Source organism: Bombus fervidus, chromosome 6 (assembly GCF_041682495.2).
Source record: "Bombus fervidus isolate BK054 chromosome 6, iyBomFerv1, whole genome shotgun sequence".
NCBI classification, from domain to species: domain Eukaryota; kingdom Metazoa; phylum Arthropoda; class Insecta; order Hymenoptera; family Apidae; genus Bombus; species Bombus fervidus.
Genome location: NC_091522.1, coordinates 18,344,526 through 18,370,255, shown reverse-complemented (window position 1 = coordinate 18,370,255; position 25,730 = coordinate 18,344,526). Strand labels below are relative to the sequence as shown.

Here is a 25,730-nt window from a genome sequence, read left to right as displayed (position 1 = left end):
ACAACGACGGCTGGTCGGAAGACGAATCCCGAGAACCGTGAATAGATAGACCGACCGTCATCCAGGAAGAAGGCCAGGTTTTATCCAACGCGCGCGCTATTCGAAAAACCAATACGCCCGGTAAAATCCGGGGGTTCGCTTTTCGAGCAGACGGCGGTTATCAACAACGTGTTTGGGGGAAACTCGGATTACATCTGACCGTTTCTCCACCCCAGCCTCCCGTTCAGGAACGCACGGCGACAACAGGAATAACATACAAAGGTAATCCATGTGTTCACCTTGCCGTCGTACACCAGGATAAATATATTTAGAAGAAAAAGGAATAACATTGAGAAGTTTGTGGTGTGCGTACACGTATTAAGCGTATCAGCCTCACGCGAGTACAGTGCAAAGTGCAGTGATTATTACCGACGCGTACCGGATCGATGTCAGCCTCTTCGTTGTATCGTATATTTACTTTGGTGCGCTTGCCCCTGATATACATATGTATAATACCAGTATGTAATCCTCGCTAGCTTTCCTATCGAGTCGTTTATTCGTCAGAATTAAACCGATTTCGCAACAACCGATCGATTAGACGATGGAAACTCGTGGCTGGCATACCGCGTTGGACGCCACTAAACTTTACAAACGTTTTCATCTAGTATTTTGATACGATATTCGAATAAATTTTCGCCGCTTAACCCGATAGATCTTCGCGAACTCTCTAATTTATCGTCGTTGTCTACTTTCTTTCTTATCCATATAGGAAAATGGTTTAAACACCGGTACGATCCACCGACTGCGTGAGCAGACGTATTAGGCAATTTATTTCGCGGTATTGCGTCACGTTCTCGCGCGCTATTAATGCAACCGGTGCTAGCAGTATCGTCGTGACAACTGTGGAACTCCGCCATTTTGACCTTACCGAAGGATATCTGCTATCTACTCGGTGGGTAGTATGCGTGCGAACAACATACATATACATGCGTTTCGACACGCGCTACCGTGTGGGGACGCAATCCTTTACTAATTCCGAGCTCGCTATTTCGTCAGATCCTCGTTCATTCAATAAACATGGACATAGGGGACGCTTACGCGAGTTCCAGCACGGGGCTCCCGTACCTGTCGTTACGCCGTTGATCTTACCAAACGTTCCAAACGTTCGAGTAATTCGAGATAAGAAGCACGTCTCTGTAAATCGTCGAGCAGAAACGACGAATTACGATCAAGATTATCTGCCATGGAGAGAACCAGGGGACGTGTACTCTCTCGCACATACTTCTCTGATCTTTGGAACGGGTAGAAGCTTTGCGCAAGTGCGTTGATATCGTAATGGCGCGATTTCGCGAATATCGATAGTCGACATCCGTACAAACAATATCGAACAAAATCGAACGATCGAGTAAGCCTTGGTCTTGAGTCTGTGATCATCCGCCGGTGTATCTTCTCCATATTTCGAGATTAACCTTTTGATTTCGCATCATTGGGAAACATCAATAAGCAGAAATTAAAATGAAACGGATGCGTTTCATAGGGAATAGAGAAGGAGCGGTAACCTATAATTTTTGCATACCTTTATACTCGTACGATTTACATACATATACGAAGCGTATCTTACGTTGCATACAGCCAAGGACGCCAAATTTACATATCGTTGAATCACAACAATTGTAATTGGAAAACCGATCTTTGCGAGCAGATGGTTGCTTCTTGAAATTACAATAGAGCTTGTGAAAACACGTTTTACAATTATTTTGCAATTTTTTTGCGATCAAATTTTATGAATATTTTCGAAATATTGTACGCCGTGGAGATGTCATAACCAAAGTTATGACATACCAAAGGTAAAAGCAAGTTAACAAGATAGAAAATTAACGCGAAATCCAGATATTATGTATCGAAATAATATGTATGTAACGTGTACTATAATATGTATCTCAAACGAAATAATACGATAAACGTTGTGCAAATTTATCGTCCGTTGTGCGCGACAAGGTGTAAATAAAGGAGAGGGGAATCGATAAAAATTCGTTGTATCGTTAGCAGCGTTAATGATTCTGTCGAGATTTTCTTGCATCACGTTTTATAATTTTTTTGCCAGTTGGCTTCTTTGGCTGGCTAGAACGTTACAGCGCAACGACCGCCTTACAGCGATATCCCTGACCTTACAATATCCCCTTCTCTATAGAAATTGCGCACAAGGCAGGACGAGTGTCGAAACACGATCTTTTGAAATTGTCCGTGAATCACATAGAGGATAAACGGAACCCCTGTCGTTCAATCCCTATTACGAATGTCAATAATTGTTCGATTCAACGAGTTTACAGCTTCTTCGTTTATACGAAAGCGACAAACGGTTTTCTACCGTTTGTGTAACTTTAAAAAAATATAATCGTTAGTAGGTGCGGAGAATCGACGATATGGATGATTTATAGCAGTTCGAATTTTTAGTATATAGCATGTTCGAATGGGGAATGGTGCATCGTGTGAAAACTCGTTTTTATTCCTATCTGTTACAGAGCTTTCCCGTAAAGTGACCGATTGTCACCCACGAAGATCTCCGTCCAAGGACCCAGCGGTAGCACGAAGCAACGCTGCGTGGGCCTAAGCACAAGTGATATTCTTATCTAATAATTAATACATAGCTATATACGCGTTTATACCGATCAAGCCTGGAAACGTTCGAATCGGCTCGTTATAATCGATAATCGATAACCGATAATCGATAATCGATAATCGTCGTAGCTACCGCGTTCGGTAATCCTGTGAAGTGTGTTCAAAAAGCTTATCTGCTTTAACGGTTTACTGACAATAATTACGAATAATTATAAAAATCGATCGTAAAAAAAAACTTTTAAACACGGACGCGTGTTTCGTTTCGTTAGAACGTACTATTTCGAAGGGAAGAAGACAAGGGAGGAGGTGGTGGTGTCGCGAGTGTAAAAGAGTGCGTGCGTGAAAACGGCACAATATGAGAGTGACAGCCGCTGTTAGACAGCATTCTCTTCATCTACAAGTGGCTCGTACCAACAATGGGAAGTTCCTGGTTTGTCCGAACAATAGTCAGGACATCGGTCAACAACCGACAAACGACGAGACAAACTCGGTGCCAGCGGATGTCTTTCCTAGTTACGAACCGGTGCCTACCGATCATCATGGACCTACCATACTCGGTGATCGGTATTTGCTTCTTGGACCGGCCGAGGGCAGCGCTCTATACCGATGCGTCGATGTACACACTGGTCAACAGCTCGTCGCGAAGGTGAGCATTCGACGATCTTTCGTTCCTTTCCTTCGTATTTATGTAAACGCGTTTGATAAATATCCGCTTTTTCGTTCTTTTACCATTTGCATGCGCCTGACGCGTTGTACACGATAGCGGCGTAAGTTTTAAGCTACCGAATAATCGATCGTTACGCTAGTGTTTTGATTACGTAACGTAGAAATATAACGACAATTCGATTTTCTAACCCCGTTGATCCATATTAGTCTTATATACGTAGATGTATAAATTGTCGTTAAATGTCGCTGCTTAATTTTATCGAGAACATCGTCGTTCATGTTTTTCAGCGAATCGTTCGGATTTTAAACGTTTTTATCGAAATATACCAAAAGGGGAGTTATGTACGAACGTACATCGAGCGTTGTTAGATTAGAACAAACGTAATCTTTCTCACTATGACTTTTACAAAATAACTACAACCAATTAAGATTAAGAAACGTTGATACATCTATTTTTGATGGATATTTCGAATAAAATATTTACAGATGGAAGCATCGTTTTCAGAATATTTTGCTACGTTATTTAAATACCGGTACTGTTCAAAGTCTAAAAATTGTATACGTTTATCTTAATATTTCATAATTATTCTAAAAGAAAGATTTATTCACCTGGGTATTGTATTCACGAATCGTCCGCACACTGAACGAAGGACGAGCCAACTGATCCCGGTGTTACTAGAACGCAACACTTGTTAATTTCCATTTCGGACGACAATAACGTTAAACGAGCATTACGCTCGTCGTCCTTATCGCGGAAATAATAAGTTACATTTGCTATTGAAAATATCGTCCAAGTACACATTTTGGTCGTCTCTGATAAAACGATCGATTAGTCGTTGTCGCGTGCGCAATTTCTAGCGGCCGATTATCAATTATTTCGATAAAGAACCGTAAATGATCACAACTTTTACGTGTTTTCATTAGACCATCATCCCCTACATATTTACCGACGATTTACTCTTTAAAAAGTAGATACATTCTTAGAGTTATCCGCAAATACGCGAAGACGGTAACGTGATACAAAACGATAAAAATATTACGTAGGAAAATGTTGTATGTAAATTTGATCTTCGAGAACGTTTTACTAGAGATTCGAAGACCTTCTTTTATCCGCATCGTTGCAACATTCAAAATGAAATCGAAGGAATGGCAAGAGCGAACGTGTCTTAAAAATTACCAATGCTGTATCATTTTAGACAAAATTAATAGAACTTTCGCACCAAGTTTGGATACGATTAATTTTATTTTTCCATTTCTTTAAAAAGTTTTCCATTTCACCTTTCTCGATCGTACAGATTTATAAGTTTACGAGTGGTATTTTCACGAAAAGCAAAGTACGGCTAAAGTTTCATCTTAAAGACGTGTGACTTTTGCGCAGAATTTATGGCCAGATATCTCGTATCCTAGTGAAAGGACCATCCCTCCCGTAAACACAAAAAGCGCATGTTAAAATGTGCATAAATTAAAATATGGAAATATTAGTTGGTAAAATATAGGTATATTAATACTCGTCTACTTGGATATACGCGAATTTTTTAGAACATCGTGCTTCGACGAATAAGATGGTGTCGTTCCTGTCTGTTGGTAACGCGAGCGTTTACGTGTTTGTATCCCATATTCGCGTTTTTTCTTTAATATAGCTTTTAAACAACGAATTACAGCTTTGGGATTTGGAAGATAAAATAGGTTGATTGTAGGCGTTCGAACGAAATATGGCACGCAGCAGGAGATAACGGAAGAAGAGAATTTTCGCAGAAATTATCTCGCAGCGTGTATCGTCTGGTCTTTCGAAAGGGTTAAAAGTCGGTAACTTGATTTAAATTATAGCGAATATTAATTCATCTTGTTAAACGATCGATAGACTCGTCGATATTCGTCGTTTACGTGGTTTCGTTGTGACAAATTGCCGATAAATGGGAAGAGAATCCAAGTCGAAAATGGTATTATTCTCGGTAATAATCGTAAAATGAGCGTGCGAATGTACGGAAACTCGCGTCTGGCGTGATGTTTCTCGTCGATGATTCGCCCGACGAAGAAAAATAGTCGCGAATGGATTTCGCAACACGTTTGGCCGTTTATCCTTGATAGGGCAAACGCATCCTGCCTGCAGGATATGTGTCGCGTCACGTAAGACTGGAAGGCAGGTGGTGTGCAACAACGTGCAAAGATACGTGGAATAAAACGTTACGCGATGTATCGATGAAAATCGCCTTTCTAAACTGTCGCTTAAGGGCGTATTCGCTTGAGATTTAGGCCGATCGGGATTGGTTGACGCGTTATCGGTCAATGCCACCGATTCGTGGTCTGCCACGTATGCCGTGTGAGATGGCCGTTTCATTCTTGTTTACGAGAATACGCGTGTCGATGATTCTTATTTGCGTATCGTCGATCAAAGAGGAAACTTTCGTCGTGGAAAAAATTCAATTTGAATATCCGTTTCTCGAGTATCCGTTCCACGAGCAGTTTACCAAGTACGTGCGCGCGTAATCGACGACGAAACATCGAACTTTCCAGAAAATACATAAATACATACATACTTGGACACTGAGTGGATATCGGGTCGTTGACGAGTACCAGATCGATTAATCGGTAGTTTCCTGGAACGATTATCATATTTCGTGCGAAACCAGTGGGTATTCTAATCGTACTTATAATAGAAGTAAGGTTTCGTCGGGAACAGTTACCTCGAACTAGATCGTCTATCAAATGGACGTTTACTTTTAACAGAATAAACAGAAGTTATCCATGGGGATCGAGGATGCTATCGAGCAGGAGTTTGTTTTGAAAATGCCGTGGAATAGTAATCTTCCGACGCATTTATTTTTACCATAAACACGATATATTCTCCATCTTCGCTAAGTCGATTCTCAATCTCTCGGCTTCTCCGATTCGTTGAAAATGGTCCCACGTATATCTTATTATACGTTTGTAGTTTCGCGTTTCGATACTGTAAAAAAACGTACGAATCGAACGAAGTACAATAGTAAAACTATATATCATAGTGTATATATATATTATATATATATAGATAGATACAATACACGTACGTATATGTGAAAACGTTTCTTAGAGGCATATCTAACAGCAGCTATAAAAACGCCGACATAAGCGACCTAACACTCTTTTGCACTTTGCTCTACATAGTAAATCCATAATAGCGAACGATCTAGCTAGAAAAGATAGACTAGAGACAATGATACCGGAAAGGTAGAGACGGTAGCCGGTGACGATCGAGAGGCGATATTCGTTGCAAAGAAATCACACTTTTTAGAGCGTGTCTGTAGGTACGGTTACCTACCGGTTAGAAGGAGAAGTAGCGGATCCTCCGGTATATCCGGTGTTTCTTCTCGCGAAACGGGCAACCGTTATTTCTATTGTCATCGGTGCCATAAGAGATTCATCGGTAGGAACGCGTGTGTCACTCTCTGAGAAAAGTTGTTCGGTATATTCTTGCGTCAACCTTCACCGCATTTCTCGCAATTAAATCCCATAGTTGTTGCATTTCTAATGAACGTTGCTGTTTTAAGGACGCAGCCGTTGCGATATGTCGTAATGTTTTACCTTCGAACGACGATTATTGTTATCCCAGACTCGAGAAGCACTTGGAATTCCACAGGGATGATCCAAAAGTGCTATCGTCTGATTCTTCCGTTTGTCATAAAATTGTAGGACATCGTCCATGTCGTTATTATTATTGTTTGCTAAATACTCGCGCAACACGCTCCAAAACGTTCCATACGCAACGTCGACTTTTTATTTTGGATTTTCAACTCGACGACAGCCGGTAATAACCCGTATTTACATTTCGGTATACCGTTTACGGTTAACAGAAAAGAAAAAGGAAAAGAAAAAAATTACGCGCGTCCGACTTTCTCATCGATCCCCACTCATTTGCGATCTTTTCCTTTGACACGCAAACGAATATCCCGTTACGCAGGATTAAAATTTGCGTCTTCTTCTTAATTTTGTACTCGCAAATTCTCTTTTCTTCTTTTTTTTTTTTTTTTTTTTTTTTAACGTCGAAAGCTTTCTTCTTGGCAATCGAAACGAGATCAAGATCGGTAGGTAAAAATTCGTAGAAACATTCTCGGTAAACCGTAAACGCAACTTCCTGGTTCGGTGTGTCCCTGAAAGAATATACCGCGTAACATGTACCGGTGATCGTCGAAGCACACACGATTATTTCTTCTTTACGTAAGTTTCTGCTAGAGACGATCAAACCGTCTATGGAGAAGCGGCTTACGAAAGCGATAAATCATCGTTAGCGATTCGGCATGCGTACTACTCGCATCCTGCATTCGGTTGACCCTTCGAGACTCGGCATCTTAAATCTTATTTAACTCGTTTGTAATCGCACAACGAGCCTCTATGAGATATCATATCGTAGAATAATTACAGATCGCCGTAAAGCGATCGGAATCGACGAAGCTCGAGGCGATCGTGCGTCCGTTTCGTCCGTTGAACGAAAAAGAAACCAAAGTACAGAAAATTCCGTGAAAGAATTTTTATCGTTTCTCCGCTCTGTGTCGGAGAAACGTACCATGTAAATGCGAAGCAAGCGTCTGACAGTGGTTCTCCAAAGTTCGATTAGAACGTGTTATCCGCTGCTTTTCGATCTCTTTTATAGTCGTACCTGCGGATCGTTCGATAGATTCGCGGTCGATGGAACTAAAAAGAAGCAACGCGTGTCCAGTTTTCGCGATTTTACGATGAATTTAACGCTTTTTATCGGTGACAACAGAGTTACAAGGTTACCGAAAGAATATACGCGTATAGAATATGACGTTACGTTCGTTTCTAATCGGCGTAACTTTTCGTTACACGAAATTTACGCGAAGCACGAAGAAATATAAATACGTCGATAGTGAAAATTATTTGAATTTCCATTCGCAGAAATTTAAGAGTATGTGTGAGAAACGCGAAATCTGAATCGAGGACCACTGTTTCTTACGACACGTTGCATCGAAATAAGCGATTGTACAGTTGTTGCTTCCGCCTATACGTATGAATAAAACTTGCGAAGTTGTGACGTAATAACTAGCTACTATAATTCCGAGTAATTTATTTGAGGTTTTCGTGCGTTTAGTCGCCTACCGTCAATCTTCCGGGTAGCGTTGCACTTGCGAACGAGAACGGTACACGCGTCGTCCAATAATTTCGGTCGAATTATTTATCGTAATAGAAAGTTCTCGTGATTTACGTTAATTTGTTCGAAGTTTGTTTCTTGCGATTTCATTTTCGTGTTATTAGCGGTGAATATCGATGGACGTCTTTTACTTGCGTTATACATCGTACGACCAAATTCTTTGCTCCGATCTATCTACGCTTAACGCTAGATAGTAAATTGTGTCGTTATATAGTTTAATACGGTATGATCGTGTTATTGTTAAATCTGTCGCCAGTGCTTTAACAGCGCGATAACGTATCGATATCTGCGATCTCGATTCGAATTGTCCAGTCGGTTACGAGAAGGTACGCATAATAATATATGTATGTACGTAGTTCGTTAGGAGTCACGGTTATCGAATCCACGTGACCGAAGAAACTAGAATTTTCTAGTTGCGTCGCCTGTATCGTTGTATCGGTATCAGGTAGCTGGCTAAACGATCGTCAGATTATTTTCGCATTTTTACTTCGGTTTTTTCTTTTGTTCTTTACGCAGCTGCGTAAATTATGCGTTGTAGATTTACACGAACGAGCAAGCGCGTTACGATGTAAAAAAAGCAGATAAATACTAGAAAAATGAATCTACGGAACCGATCTAAATAATACATATAGGTACGCGTTGTCGCGTATCAAAAGGGTAAGACGTTCCGATACGAGACGCTACAGTAACGCCGAAATACGCGTTCGATAGCCGTTAAACGAATTCCATCGGTAGTTGGCTGTGTATTCGACGCAACGTTATTACGCGTTACAACGTAATAGCGAATAGTTCGAAACAACGACAAAACGTTCGCGCTTGTTCCCTAGTGCCGTAAGTACTACGTCCGTCGCTTTCCTCCATCCGCGCGTGGAAAGACTCAAAATTTCCCTTTCGTCCGCCAGCTGCGAGCGAACTGCGGCCATAAATAATTCGTAATTTACAAAAGCCCGTTTCTCTCGGTGTCGCTCTACCGACCTTATCTCCTTCTTCCTGATAATAATTGCGATGTTCGACAGACGAAAAGGCGCCACGTGAAACCCTCTGATACGAGAAGAGAGAGAGAGAGAGAGAGAGGGAGAAAGGGAGAGAGAAGGCACAATGCGAGCAGCTGCCACCACGTTTCCATTAACATTTTACAATCATCGTGTTATACAATGCGCCGCTTACATCACTGTGTGCCTGGCGAACAAATACAAGGCTGCACCTTGCCTCACCTCGTCGTTACTTGCTCGTATCACCGAGCACTGCCCGTTATTCATAATCGCTTCTAAAGCCGGGGCCGTTTAATTTAATCGACGATTACATCGGGCCTTGCGTGATATGCTTGCGCAATCGCGACCACCTTCTACCGAACGCGTTCACGAGTCTACCTCGGCATAGAGCTAACCAAGTTTAGCATTATTTCGACTGTTCGATTATTTTACAAAGGTCGATCGGCTTCGCGTTCTGGCAAATATTCGCTTTTCTTCTATCTGGACGTAATACCGACGACATTCTACGTCGTCAATTGCGAGAAATAGACGACCCTAGAATTATCGTTAAACTCGTTAAAATTACAAGTTGCAAACTCTTTACTCGTGCAATTCGGTCAGAAACGTACGAAAGCTTGCGATAAAATTAAAGCGGAATTTTATCGTACACGCTTGTTCGTTATCGCCGTATCGCGTTAAACGTAATTATGTATATGTAGTATATTCGAAACGCACGTCGTAGTCCGATATCGTTAATAATGCAACGAAATATCGAGATAATGAATTTTTAATACCGTTTCGGAAAGTGTAAAGTTTCTCATAATAACATCGCATTCGCGTAGAAAATATTTTTAGTTTTGCGAGCTTTTCTTACTCCAGTTACAATCGTCGTACGATACCGAGCACGTACTTCTATCGATACGCGTATTTGCGAGACCGATTTTAATCGGTACTGTCGGTACTTGTAACAGATGTATTCGTTACGACGGCAAAAACTTTTACTTTTTCTTTTTTTCCCCCCTAATTAGCTGATACATAATTACGAAATCTCGCGATACACGGAAAATTCCGTAGCCTATAAACGACGTCTTAACGACGATAGCTTTCAGAACAAAGACACGCTCGATTAGACAACTTGGTTCGTAGATAAGTTTCAATCCGATACTAGATAAGATTGAATCCAGTTTCAAACTTTGAGACTAGTTCAGACACGGCCAGTATCGTGGTAAAAAGGTTTAATCGAGTAGATTCAAATTTTCAGATTTTCTGGTCGACTAGGAGAACGGAAGAACCTTGCCCCCGCCACTCGCTGCTATCCAACTAAATCGATCTGGACGCGTGTTTCTTTAGCGGAGTTGTTTGGATAGCTCGGAATTTCCCGTGGACGCCACGGATCCTTTATACGTACTTACGAATATGGCCGAAAATACGACGCGTAACGTTTTTATCGATCGAATTCTGCGAGCATTAGCAAAAACAGATTTCTTTTTAAACGACAAATACGCGATTAACGCTACAACGACGAGAAAGTCTTCTGCCGCGATGTTACGCGCGTAGTTGGTTGTTAACGTTTGACAGAAACGCGGAATTTACCGATTTTGTTCGTCTTCTTCGACCCTTTGAAAAATTCTTTTCCTTTTCTATCATCGAACATCCTGATCTTGAAAAGTATAAATTTCAACTGCGACTTGCCGCGGTCTGCTCGATCGGAAAATCTACAAATTTGCATCGACTCGACCGTGACCGTTTTACTAACTTACTCGTCTTATTTAAACGCTAATCGTCTTGCTTAATTACTGGAGCAAATCTAAATTCGTCGTTACCTTTTCTTTTAGTCTAACCACCTACGATCGGGCTTTCCATAGATAAATCGAATAGCCGTAATTTATTCGACACGTTTATCGCGTGTGAATTACTTCGAGATTTACATCGCCGAAAACTCAACTTAAAATTCAGTTTTTAACACCACGCTTGAAAATTCACCACGTATACGTTAGAATGGTATATTTACACGGTGATTAAGCGGTCGACGTGTCGCAATCGGAGGCATTTGCGCGACGAATTTTGTAGAGAAAAGTCGGCTCTGGTGAGAAGAATTCGTTGGAAATCATGTGGCAATTGCTTCGTTGGAAGCGCGTTTGGAAACAAAGGATCTCTTGGTTTATTTTTCGAGGTTTCGTTGTTTGCTTTAACGATTAAAGGTGTAAAACGCAAAGTAATTTTGCTTCTACCCGAGATCTTTTCGATCATTGACCCATACACAACGAAAACCGTAGATCGTTCGATGCCAGTGGTCTGATAGAAGGCGCGTGACGCAATCGAAAGGCAAATTTGAAAGATCTTACGAAAAAGCTTACTGCGTTAGAACGACGACGACGCTAACGCGATTAATTACCGCGATAATTTTCCTCTGAAAGGATCGAATAGCGTAAAATAAATTCTAATCTTGCGCTTGTAGAATTTACAAGTATCGAGTACGAACATAATCGATTAGTTGACGCAAAGTAAACGTATGATCGATAATTTATCGGGGAAATGTCATTTTGATCGCGTGCGAAACTCGCGTGCTGTACGAACTTGGAATATCGTAAAAGTAACGATCGATAGGTATAGCGGACGATTTCGTAAAGAACGCAGTGGTGCCTTTATTAAACTAATGGGACCCAAGTTTCGAAACCGTGTCAGGTTTCGACACGCGAGATGAACGGCCGAACGAACAAAGTTTCCAAAGTAGCCAAGATTTCGTGTGCCCCTTTATCGGGCTGCTTTGTATAGGTCCGTTAACGTATCCATTTTTCACCTGGCCCGAGCGAGACACGCGTTCGCGCGTTTAATTGTGTAAAGTCAGTTCCGTTTCTTGCTTAATATCAACGTAGTTTTGTAAGCAAATTCCTATGATTTTGTATATTGCACGCATATAATATATTTCATTAATCTCGTTAAACGGAAGCGAGATGGTAAAATAATATTTAAGTCGTTGTTTATTCCGATTTTATTCCGATACGCGTTCGAATCGCGTCTCGTCCGATATAAACTTGTGGTACGTACGAGATTAAGTTTGTTTTAACACGTACGTAAAACGTAGTACGCTCGGTAGTGTAGGTAAATTATACGAAATGACGACTAACAACGAAGAAAGGATTCGATGGCTTGATCGAAGGAAATCAGGATGAACTCGGATTCGCTATGAGAGAAGAAGGAGCGTTTCTGATATTTCTGTGTCTTGCACGCGACACGCGTATTGTCGCAAGCGATTAAAAGATGGGGCGGATCGATAAGGCTCGGTCGGATTCGCGCGATTTAAAACCAACGTGCGTGCGTAAACTTGCCATTTAATTGACTTAAAAGTTAAGACGTTTGAATACGAGTCTGCAAAGAAAGGTCTACGAAACGATTAAACACCATCAGAAAGCAAATAACAAGGGGGAAAGTACAAAAGATACTGCTATCGTTCAAAGCGTATCGATTGTTATTTTAATACGTTTAACGCGATCGTTACATCTCGTTCGTTCCAACGGAATTTCCGAAATGTCTTGTACGTATTTCGCAGCTGCTTCTGTACGATCGAATCTTTGCAAAGATAATTACTATCCTGCTAGCTTATGTACGAAGATAAAAGCTTACGAACTGGTCTCGACGTTGTTTCTACGTTGATCGATGAACCGGCGAGTTCGATCTCAATTAGTCCAATTAACCGTCGGGAAGAAAAACCCACCGCTGCTTTGGTATCCCGGGTAGCCGGATGCGATTCCGCTCGGCACCTTGAACGTTGACCATGATCGACTCGAGTCAGACATTCGCGTACGAACGTGCGATTAAGCGATAATATAATATTATTGGATAGAACGTGATCTATAGAAATTATGTTCTCATAGAAATTATGCATCATGGTCGAAGATATTGGAAATAAAGTTCGATAATGTTCGATATATAGTTTTAAGTTAAGTTTAAGTCTAAGTTAAATGTAACGGACAACCATCGATGAGTTTCGATGGTCATCGCTGGAATCGTTGAGATTTCATAATTACAAACTATGTCGCGATCGCGCCAGTTCGCGATAAACGAAAATTAAAAGAAACGACGCGTTTCGCGACGCGCGAGCCTCCGTCCTGACAGATCGAATTTATCGAAAGATAGATTAAGAAGCTGAAAATGATAGACCAGCGGAAACGGATCGTCTAACGGTGGAAAAAATCAACATAATGGCGAAGGAAAGGCGAGCATACGGGCATTAGCAGATGTAGTTGATTCGAGGGATCCGGATATTTGTATTGTCTGCTCGCTGCGGATATCCGTATTAACCGGCCAATGCTAACGTACAATTATCTAACGCAATGAGAGATATCGTGCGTGTTATCGAGAAAATTATTCGGTATGTGCATGAAAAATTTGCATATACCGAACCAGTAGGACAGTTCGATACAAAGGAATGATCTAAACTCGAATTAATCGTTGGATTTTTATTCGTTTCTCTTCCTATCTCCTTTCTCCTTGCTTTGGAGCGATTTCAAAAGTAGAAGGAATTAAGTTTTTATGCAGTAACGTACGACCGGTAATAACGTTTTACGTTATATTTGTCGGTCCGATAAAAACCTTATTTTCGCCACGTTAAAATACGTTAAACCACGTTAATTCGAGTTATTATTAGTTATAAGGTATTCTTTCTTCTCTATAAATTCTTTTCGAGATCTCTCGTTTCCTAAATACGCTTTACCATACGCGAATAGGTACAACGATTACGAGGAAGAAAGTTCTTGGCAGGAAATTCTTTTACCGTCAGTTTCATAATAAAATTAAGTTCTGGTAAGAGTAGGGTGATAGGCGTTTGAATAGGTTTGAACGATAACGTAATCTTGAGCGCGTATTCCGTTGACTAATTCCATTCTAAAAGCCAAGAGCACAAGCGTGAAGCACGAATCGTTTGTCCTTCCTGGAAGATTATTTCCTAATCGCCATCGGCAAGCTGTATGGGACGACGAAGGTGTGAGTGACGCAACGATTTTCCTGAATTTCAGGCGTTGACCGTGGGCGACAAAGGTTGCGAGGCACTACTACAGGCGCACCTTCGATTAGAAGGTACCGGAGCGGCGAGCGGTGTTGCAGGCGTGGTCGAAGCACCTGGAGGTCGACGCTACCTCCTGCTGGAGGGCCACCACGGTGACCTGCACGCCTACGTAAGGGCGCGCAGGAGACTGCGGGAACCGGAGGCGAGACGACTCTTCCGGCAAGCAGCCAGGGCCGTAGCTACGTGCCACGAGTACGGGGTCGTGCTCAGAGATTTAAAACTCAGGAAATTCGTTTTCGCTGACGAAGCAAGGTAAAGACATATAAAACGTATTTTTCAGGCGGCGTGTCCACAGCGATTTGAAAATAGGTCGAATAATTTGTATCTTGATAACAAGATCGATCGATTGCACGCTCTTGGATGGAAAGTCGCACCGTTGTACGCGTATAAGCGATCTTTCGGTCTTCGCGGCTTAAGTTAATCCAACTTATTATTATATATTACAAATTGAAATGCGATAATTAACTCGGAGTAAGTTCATTTTCATTATTTTCTGACGTTTCGCGCGAAACGTATTCGTTACATAGCTCTTTAACGTGTCTATATACTCGTAGGATAAGAATACGATTATTCGAGTACGATTATCTAAATAATAAACATTCGATGTTACTCTAGTAATTATCTTTAGACAGCGATTATAAAGGATTTTATAATCTTACGTAACTACGATGCTTTTAGCGAAATCATATTGCAAAGTGAAATTAATTTGTCCGGTCTGTCCTGTCTTAAATGTTTCGCTTGATCCGAAATTTGCTACGAACGGATTACACGTGCGCGTTAGCGATTCTCGTTACAAATGTGCTATGATATTGATTTAAACGCTGCGATATTACAGTCTGGACAAACCAGCTGTTAATTTGATACGATTGTTAACGATACGCGGTACACGCCTACGTATCGTTCGTGGCATTCTTAGCGCGAGCGAGAGAAGGCGCGTTGCAGAGCCGTGGAAAACCAGTTCGTATTCGTTTCATTTCCATATTCGCCTGTAATTCCTCCGCACCATCGGTTACACAGGAGGTATATCTTGGAAAAGAAGTACTTCCACGCCTACATAAATTAATTTCCCCTTCACTAGCCGATACGCGCCAGCACAATACGCAACCCTTGGACACTTAATGAATTCCGTCCTATTTTCTTGTTTTTATTCCAAGTCGATTATTTATCGCGATTGGAAATTTGACGAGTCGTTGTCGCCGCCGCTGCATTCCTAGCGGAGGTTTCGATCGTGTTATGAACGAGACCGCGTCGGATTCTAATAAATACTTTGTACAATTTACGTAAAAATGATTTTATTCGTAATACAAGGTTTCGCAACAAACTCGGTACCTTGGAAACACTCTGCGACATCGTTCTTTCGTCTAACGTAATGATCTTCGTTCAACCTCAACCAACCGATCGACCAACCAACTAACTGTTTTATAAAGCTGGTAACGTAGGTTATTTTGACTCGATTCGAACGTGGAAGTAGCCAGTTTTATCCGGCCGTCCTGTTATACAATTGCCGCTAACCTTCCACGATGCGATGTGTCGCCGTTGCGTCGTGTCACACGACACCAAACCTTTGGTTAGCGAAGCCTGACTCGCGCCGTAGCCGTAGCCGTCTCCGTTTCACGTATCGTAACCCTTCCCGCGGAAGAATGCCATCTCGATAACGTACCGCACCGTATTGTATATATGGAATTGCACGATATATGCAGAATACATGGAACGAATTTGTGGAACGAATGGATCGCGCCACACCAGACCACGCCATGCCACGCCACGCTACGCCACGCCAAGCTATTCGCAAGGCGTGTTCCCGCGGCTGAACGTGACTGTTCGCGCGATACCACGCACCTACGCGCGAGTTTCCAACCAAACGAATGATCGAGACATTATATATATATATATATATAAAAGTTTATTCCGTGAAACATATATAAAATACATTGATTCTTAAACTTAAACGTTTCCTTATATGGCCTTGACCGAAATTTCAAGTTCCGTGTGCGCGCTTTCGTTTCTGTCGATTCCTTTGTTCCGACGCGCGAAACGCGATCGTTTTACCGGCCGACTATCGACCGATTTTACAACTTTGCTATATCCTGGCCCGTACTTCGTATGCACGTGTTTCCCGTATGTAGCGCATAGCGTATGGAGCGATAAAGGCCAAGAGAAGGAGAAAGCCACGGTGCCGCGTGTTGTGCGCGTTGTTGGTTCAGCGTTGGCCAATCGCGCGTTGCGCTCGCATTCCTGTCGCTCGGTGAGCTGCTCCCTCGCGTAAAATAAGGAGAGAAGCGAGAAGGAAAGAGCAGCGGGTTGCATGTCGCGAGTAAAGAGGAAGGGCTGATGCGACGATAGTGGGGAATAGAGGGGAGGGCACAGAGGGAATGTCGTAAGCCAGAAAAGCATATTGGTTTATCGACTGGGGAGATTTTGAAACGCTGGTATAATTAGGAAACGCGTGGTTCGTTCCACCTCTTCCCAGAAACTCGGCGACGCGACGCGGCATCCAGACCTATAACGGTGTACGGTACGTCTTCCTGCGCGCCTAATTGCATTTGCACCGTGTACGTGCGTCAACCCCCCGGACGCGATCAATCTTCCGATACTTGAAATTACCGCGCGACGTGAGAATTTTTCCTTTTTGTGTTTGGATTAGTCGACGGTGTGTAAATTTAAGAAAGTCGAGCAAAAATATCGAGATTTCAGATTCGGACGATAACGATATTCGTGTAACTTGCTGCAACGTGACGAGTAGATGAAAATGTTCGATTTTTCTACTTTTATAATTATGAAATTATTCTAACGAAATTGTCGAGACGATGAAAGTCATACCGAACGCGACTACACTCGGATGATTTTCATGTTGCAAAGCTGAGACGCGTATCGTGAAACACCTATGCGATTCCTTTTTCGCTCTTGTCTCCGACGAGCTTGAAAACCGAGCAAAGTCGAAAAGATATAGCAGCGGAGAATCCGAACCTGGATCAATGAACAACAAGTGGACATTTCCGTATATAGTCGGTTATACGAGTCCAAATTTCAATGGGTAAATTCTTTAGAAACAAATATAATTGCGACTTAGAAATGATAAAATCTGTATATATATGTATGTATACAATATGCATACAGTAGGTCTTGTTGTTTCCTGAAATTACGAACCTGTTTCTTATCGAGTTAATCGATATGCTATTTAACTGTCTGTAAAATAGTAAAAGATATAAAATTATGTATAGCAGTTGTCGCGATTGATAAGCGTATTGTATATGCAGAAACGAAACAACGATATACTACTGTAGCAAGAAATTGGAAAAGTGTGTTATCCCCTCGAGTTTAAAGCGCTTTCGAGGTGAACGCTTCCGGTAATGGAATGGATCTACAAAGGAGTGTCGTTAAAAATGCATTTCCGATAGATATGCATCGGTTTCGTGTCAGTCGTTTTGTTACAAATATAATCACGATGGTTGCAGTGCGCAATACCGATACGTAACAACTATCCTTGTATCTTGCTGCAATCACGCTTATGCAAATATCCTTGTGTTTCCTTTCGTCTCGCATTTGCATCGCCTTTTTCCTCGCAGTATCGAAAATTCGTTGCATATTCTCTTTATCCGATAAAGTTGTTAGCAAAAGAGGAAAGACGCGAATCGCGTGTATCGTTTCTCAGTCCAGGCGCTTTTGCTGAAAACAAGCGTCGTAGTAAAAAGTAAAAGCGGCCCTTTTATAAGACGAGCTCGTGGCTTCGATAAATTCTTTACCAAGACGATGTAATAACGATAAAGAGAAAACGAGCATGTTCGATGTCATCAAATTTCTAACAACGAGACAGCTTTATAAATGAGTTTATAAAGAGATATTCGTCGTTTCCTGTACTCGTCTGATCTTTGAAGGAAAGCCAACAACCAACGTACTTACTTCTTACACGTTGGCTTTCGAACGTTCCATCGCATTCGTGGCTATTGCCGTGTACGTGTGCGACGCAACGCCGGCGACTTGGATCGTTCGAGCCAAGCGCGGATACGTGTCGATAATCCTTACAAGTTGAGATCTTTGTTGGTCGAATAAGCATATGTATATCGATATGTATATCGGCGCTAGCCGACGTGCGACGCCCTCGTGTCTAATTCTGGTGTACAACATCGTACGAAAGTCATCGACGTGCAAAGTTCTTCGCGCTCTCTTTCTCTCGCTCGAGCTTTTTCTCCCGTTGCCTTTCAGACAAACGGACCGATCGATCGGTCGACGAAGGCCAACCAGAAATTCATTTCCACGAGAGTTCTTAACGCTCGTGTCGTTCCTTCTTCCGTCTCTCCAACTAGCAAGAACCGATCGATCGATCATTTCCCGGATATGCCTTTTTACGGAGTTCAAGTGTCTCGGCGAACTAGCCGATAATACAAAAGAGATGCATACGTCGGTCAACGTTAGGAGGAAAACCCTCGTTCGGTTTCCTTCGGACGGAAGTCTCTCGAGCTTGTCTGCGCGTTTACCGTATCGATGGACGCATTAACGAAATCCGATTTTAATCGATCCGATATAGCATAGATATATTTCTTCTTAAATTCGGTTTTATTGCTAGATTGGAAAGAAACGCGCTGCGAAAACTATCGTCGAATTATCAAGTTGGGCTGTACAAGATTATTATATTCGGAAAATCGAAAAATAGTTAGATGGAAATATACGACGAACAAAGTACGTACATTAAGGGAGAAATCTACAAACGCGATACGTAAGGTCTTTAATATTTAATCCGTTAAAAATAAATTTTATAATAATTTTCGCGATATTTTTATAGTACGCGATTATCGTAACCAAACGGAGTTAAAATAAATTTATTGTTATCGCTGATACATTGCGGTTAAAGTGCTTGTCGACTTTTATGCTTTCTATTAAATTTAATGGGAACTTTTTATAAAATATGCAATTTCAATTTTTTAACATATTCGTGACTTGTATCGCAAGAACCGACCGTAAGATATTTTATCGATACCTTTGTTCTTTTATCGTTTCTATCAAATCGGTGTAAAATTTAAATTCATATTTAAAAAGCTGTTTTAATATCGCAACATCGGTATAGTGTATCTAATGAAATGCTATAAATTATGAATAACTGAGAAAATAATTATTCGAGTTTTATAACTCGATAACCACCTGTCGCACGTGCTAGAAAATTAATCCGAACAAAGCGACCGATTCGTCTTAACATTTACGCAACTTTGCTCGAACGTTAACGATTTATATTTTCAGTTGTATTTCATAAAATCAGTTATATTTCGATCTTCTCGACGGATGTAAAGTTAAATTACGTTTCTTCAAAATTTAATTCAAGAATTGCTAACAAAAAAGTATTTTGTATCGATCGTTTATCCTTACAACTATCTTTGCCATTTCTATTCGTTATTATTTTATACAATTCTGCGTACCTTCCACCGACGAATAGCTCGTTTGTAAAAGCTATAGGCTGCGCGATTTACAAATTCTTCGGATACGTGTACAGCTTCTTCGTCTCAAGGAATTTGTCTGTCAGAAGACTATGTAAAAGGATTTAAAGAGCACGCGAGATAAGACAATCCTTGTTCCTCGTTTTGACGTATAAGATTATACGCAAAGTTTCGATGAATTTTTTTTATCACAGCCTGTATAGCAGACCGGTAAGGACGCAACGCGTGTTTCTCGAACACGCTATCGTGGAATAAACGAGTCTCCGGAGGAAATCACTACGGTAGAATTTACGGTGTGCGCGACATGGGGTTCTTGAACCCAGCAGCCTGTCGTAGGAGTCGTCGTCGTCGTCGTCGTCGTCGTCGTTTGCTTACTTACGAGTGAAAGTTTGCGAAGAAAGCTAGGCGGCGCGGCGGCCTATCCTCGCCGCGTCCAAAGCGGAGAACACGCGCGGCGATCGAAGCGAGCGACACGAGGTTCCTTGCAGGAAACGACACGCGAGGCCGTTGACACTCGCTCGGATTTTCAAGATCGTGCCAGACTCTCTCTTCCTTCTTTCCTTTCTTCTCTCTTCTCTCTTCTCTCTTCTCCCTCTGAGGCAAATCGAGACGAGAGATGATTCGACGAAAGTGTGCCGACCCTACGCTAAGCCATACGTAACTACCGAATTGGATTTCAAAATTTTATTTCAAAGATGCTACAAATAGCTTAATGGGTATAGCCGTCCATCGAATCGACTAATCCTTCTAGCGCGATAAAATAAAACGTCGGCTCTGAAATGTAGGTTTTCCGATGGTTGATACAGTAGCCGGAGAACTTGTGGAACGTAAAGTTTGAATTTTAAGATTAGGATACGTTCGATGGTTGTCTCGTAGAGATTGTCGAAATTTGAATATGTTAACAGAAATGGGGGGAAAACGGGACCGTTATAGACGGTACGAGATAATTATCTTTGGTGAAAATTGATTTTTAATTTGATAAGAAGCGGTGTAAGAGACGTGTTGCGAAATTGGTCAGGAAATCTAAAGTACTTACAAATACAAGAAATTTTTAAATTATGATAAAATCGTAAACTTGATACAACGTAAAGTGAATTTTAATTAATTATATAATTAATTGCATTCGCAATTTCGTATAAATAAGAAGATTACTGCGATACTTTGTATCGGTGAATTAAGAAATCAGCTTTGCACTCTACCAACTTTGAACGATTATAATTTTGTAAACTGCATAACTTTCAAGGTAGAGACAATCTGATAAAAGAACGTAAATTGTAAACGAATGAATTAGATCGTCGAAATAAATTTTATTCAAAGTAATCTATCAAAACGATTCGCTATTATAAGAGATAATATTCGCGGACAATTTTATTAGATTATATAGATCGCGTGGTATCAATTGTCTTTTGAAACATCGCGTGGCATCGATCACGGTTTCTGTTCTCCACGTGTGTGCACTTCCCAAACGATTACGACATTACATATCGACCAAATATCTCGGCCAATATGAGAACGAGCATCAAGAGCTTAAAGTTGCTCAAGACTCGAGAATATTACGTACACGCACTCTGGCCAATCTGTGTTAAATGTATTCTAAGAACGTTACTGTTGGCAATAATTTGACTCCAAATTCCCTCCGCTTTGCAGCTTGGTATTACAACTACGTTTCGTTCGAAGCGCTTCTTAATCGAGATATCGTTTACACGATATTATAGTTGGCACTGTATGTTGATTTTATTTGAAATTTTAAAGGATTTTTTTTTCTAAATAATTTGAAAAGGATGAGATTTATTGAGAAAGGAAGGAGTAAGCTGCAAAAAATCTTATTACGAGGTTTCGTTGTTCTTTTTAATCACGAAAATCCATAATCGTTTTAATTAATACTCAATTATATGGCAAATGTCCATTTATACGTATCTTAAATAGAGATACGACTATGTACGAAGACAAGAAGGCGCAAAATGCTAGTAATCGAAAACTCTGGTCGAGTAACTTCCTTCTCGGTTAACGTATAAAGTGGAAGAAAAAAAATAAATCTCGAGAGAATCGTAGCACGGCTTTAAGTACGAAGATTAGTAATAGTTGCAGCTGAAAATGAATCATTCCGAAATATCCAGCTTCTCCTCCCCTTTCTTTAAGCGATGCATCAGACCAATTTAATCCTCTGTATTGAGAAAATTTACGGTCGACTAGCGACTGGAACGGTTTTTTAAAAAGAAGAGTTTTATAAACAGATGCGTTTAAATTCATCGATTCGAGGCAGTAACCTTCTAGTCTTTCCCATATTTTATCGGCGAAAGTGGTAAAAGAAAGGATTTTTACACGATCGACGCTGCTGTGACGATCTGTCGATAGAGTACGAAAGACGAATACCGGAGAAAAAGGAAGCTTGGCTTATGCTCGTTGCATATCGATCGGATATCGTAACGAAGGTGCGAGAAGGAGCATCGTGGAAAGCTTAAAGTTACTCAAGAGTCAGGAATATTACGTAGACGCGTTCCGCGACTTCCGCGTTGCAGGTTGATCAACTGGCTATACGGTCTCCGGGCGCACACTCTCCTTTCTTTCACCAGTGCTTTCGTTCTGCCTCGTTCCACGACGTATCGCGCCGTATCGCGCGGTGGATTACGCGACGATGGCTCAATCGCGACGTCCTCCTCCGTTGCTAAACTGAAAATACCTCCGTACGTAAAATGTTGCACACGCTCTCGCGATTGCTTCCACGTCTTCTTGCCGCCTTTTTCTTCGCTGTTCCGCGCGATCATCGACTCGGTATAAATTATTCGGACGATGGCGAACGACTATACGACGCTGAGAGTTGGACAACGATCTCGGTTTATTCTTCGAGGATGACGCATCCACAGAGGATGTACCTATAAAGAGAATAAAGCACGATGTTTTTGATGAAACCGAAATAAGAACGTGTAGAAGCATCGGACTCGACCGTTAAATATTTTCGCTTCTTCTTTTGCTTTTAGTACTCGCTAAGGTTTTTACAACCAGTTGCTTCTCACACTTCCCTTCGAATACTATGCGTACAAATCTTTTTTAATTCGAAAAATTTTAACCTGATCGATTAAATTATAATTTATGCGATAAAACTTTAATTGATAACAAAAAAAAAGAAACAACATTTCGTCCGCACGTTTCATTAAGATAAATTCCCTTTGCGATTGGAAATTATCTCTTTGTAATTTGATATTGCTTCGTTATGTATAGAACGTCGAGCAAAATACGTTAATTATTTTAATCTTTAAAAATTGTATCTACACAGAATAACTAATTATTCGTTCGTCGAATTTCCATGCTACGTATTATCTAACATTTCCGGCACGATAGCCGATCGCTGCGTATTATCTGACAGTCGAAAGCGATGTAGCGTCAGTTACTTTCATCTCGTACGTACTCGTTGGCATATGAAAATGATCAGCGATAAGTAAATAAACGTTAAACGCTAAAGTCGATGGCGGATATCGAAGGGGATACGTATAAACGATCGCCTTATATACGGTAGCTTAGGCTTAAATTCCATTAAATCGAAGGACCGCGTTGTAATTGTGGGAAAACGGTTTTAGCGATTTTATTCGAGGAATGTCGTTGATCCGGTCGAGGAAAAAATTCATTCTCTCTCACTCTCGCTACATCTATCGGTCTATATATAAAGCGGTTAATTAACGTATCAAAGATATCGTTTCGAATCGATATAAACTCGGATCGTATACTAACACGTCGATTCTCTGCATTTTAGAACACGACTTCGTCTGGAAAGCCTAGAAGATGCGGTAATCGTGGAAGGTGATGATGACAAGCTGACCGATCGACGAGGTTGTCCGGCATACGTAGCGCCGGAAGTACTACGCTCGGGACGAGCCTATTCCGGGAAGGCAGCCGACATCTGGTCGCTTGGCGTACTCCTGTACACGATGCTGGTCGGTCGTTATCCGTTTAACGACGCCGAGCATGCGTCCCTGTTTGCGAAAATCTCACGTGGCCAGTTCGCGGTACCAGAGGGTCTAAGCCCACGTGCTCGGTGTCTAATCCGCTCGTTGCTGAGAAAGGAACCGTCCGAGAGGCCGTACGCGGAGGACGTGCCGAGACACCCGTGGCTCGCGAAACCGTTACGAGTCTGCCCCACGTCCAGCAGATCTTCTTGTCAGGATCAGATCGTACCAGAGCTACCTAACAATCCTCAAGACTGACTCTTCCGAGAGAAAAAGATATATTCCGCGTGCGCCGGACCCAGCTTTCTTTGTTAATCCTCTATTTGGACGGAAATTCTGCGCGCAGAGGGCATTTCTCATCCCAATTTAACATGGCTTTTGTTTCCTACTTTGTGTTTTCTTAGTTTTTATATCTTAATTTTTTATTTTATATTAAATATCTCGAAGTTAGATACGAACGCTCGGTTACTTTGCACGCAGCATCGAAAAGAAAAACGAGCGAAACAAGACTTACCATTTCTATTATGTATGTAACAAATATACTGAAAAAGAAGACGAATAACGAACAACGTGTAATAAGAAATCAAAATTTCGTAATTCGATGATTCGCTCGAGATTGTACGCTATTTGTGCGATACAGAATATCTTGTATAGAGACAGGAAAGATAACAGTCGACTAGAAAAATGATATTTAAGAAAAACGTCTTCCACATAACGATTAAGCGAAAGTACCGAGTCTGCGTTTGATTATATTTTGTCGGGTTATTCGGTTTAAAAAACCCACGCCCGTTAATACAACCGAGCATTTGTAACTCACTTGTTGCTTTAGTATACAATGTTAACGCAAATGTTGATAAAATTGCCATGCGTTTTCCCCCTTCTCATATGCGATGAATGCGTAATTCTCCTTGGAAGAAATATAGTGCGATCTTAAAATTGTTTACAAGTTACAATAAACGTACTTTAAATAGACGAGAATCGTTGAAAGAAAGAACAACGCATCTTACCTATGTAATCTTCTATTAGCTGTAATACGATCAACGATTGGTTATTGACGATACAAAAGTACAAAATTTCTTTTGTTCCTAGTAGTTGGATACGCCATCAACGTCATGCTCTTTGTAAACAGTAAAGATAAGATAGAGAAAGTTCAACTATCCTCCTGTAATCGATTGTTATTAAGAGCGAATCGTCGGAAAGTTTGGAAACTAGAGATAAAATATGTGTTGTTTCAACTTTATCGCAAAATTCTCACTGAAATACGTAATATACCATCAGTTGCGAATTACAAAGGGTATTCCTATATGAAGACCGAATTTTGAAATAATTCTTAAGAGTTCTCTTTACAGACTTGTAACTTGTGTTTTAAACGGTACGGTTTAGGTGAAAAGAAAGTTAATGAAAGAAAGTTAAATATAAACTTGATAACAAAAAGTTGATCTTTCCGACTCAACGAACGAAGATGTCACCAACTTACAACCACACCATATTTCTTCCATACACGTACATATTTACGTATATTACGATACTTGCGTGCGCAGGTTACACGTAAAAGCCATGTTACAAATGAATACCAAATAAAGGGTTAACCATTAGCTGTCGCATCAAGGGATAGTTCCGATTCCAAATCGTTCGTTCTTTCCTTCCTTTCGCGTTTTTTTTTCTTTTTCTTTCCTTTTTCTTTTCTCCTTTGACATTTTATGTCGTCGATATGACGAAGGAGGACGGCCTAGAATATACAAGCTGATACATGCATACAACCATTTTGGTTGGAAAATATTAAAAAGAGGTCTAACGATCGTTGCATAAATTTGATTGTTAGCAAAGACTTACGAGTAGTTATTTATTATCTCAATTTAATTTGTCCGTTCTGAAATTCAATATATACTATTAAAAACATTTTATACGTTATTAACA

The 25,730-nt window shown here is 41.0% G+C and overlaps 2 protein-coding genes across 2 annotated transcripts in view; one reads left to right on the top strand and one right to left on the bottom strand.

The window, feature by feature from the left end:
* The window catches only part of LOC139988154 (probable RNA methyltransferase CG11342), a 43,192-nt gene extending 42,222 nt beyond the window's left edge, over positions 1-970 (bottom strand). Inside the window, exon 1 of the mRNA XM_074111775.1 lies at positions 409-970. Within this exon, the coding sequence (XP_073967876.1) occupies positions 409-484 (76 nt within the window). The 5' untranslated portion in view covers positions 485-970. The remainder of the gene's footprint in view (positions 1-408) is intronic.
* On the top strand, positions 122-25,053 carry Trbl (tribbles pseudokinase 2). The gene is made up of 4 exons (XM_072005212.1): positions 122-261; positions 2,502-3,244; positions 14,397-14,698; positions 23,621-25,053. The coding sequence occupies exons 2-4, from the start codon at positions 2,954-2,956 to the stop codon at positions 24,069-24,071; spliced, it is 1,044 nt and encodes a 347-aa protein (XP_071861313.1). The 5' UTR covers positions 122-261; positions 2,502-2,953; the 3' UTR covers positions 24,072-25,053.
* The last annotated feature ends 677 nt before the right edge of the window (positions 25,054-25,730 follow it).

Excerpts from the sequence above, each read along its gene's own strand:
- Trbl (XM_072005212.1), top strand. The coding sequence starts at position 2,954 with ATGAGAGTGACAGCCGCTGTTAGACAGCATTCTCTTCATCTACAAGTG. Across the intron at positions 3,245-14,396 it reads GTCAACAGCTCGTCGCGAAG|GCGTTGACCGTGGGCGACAA; the intron begins GTGAGCATTCGA and ends CCTGAATTTCAG. Across the intron at positions 14,699-23,620 it reads GTTTTCGCTGACGAAGCAAG|AACACGACTTCGTCTGGAAA; the intron begins GTAAAGACATAT and ends TCTGCATTTTAG.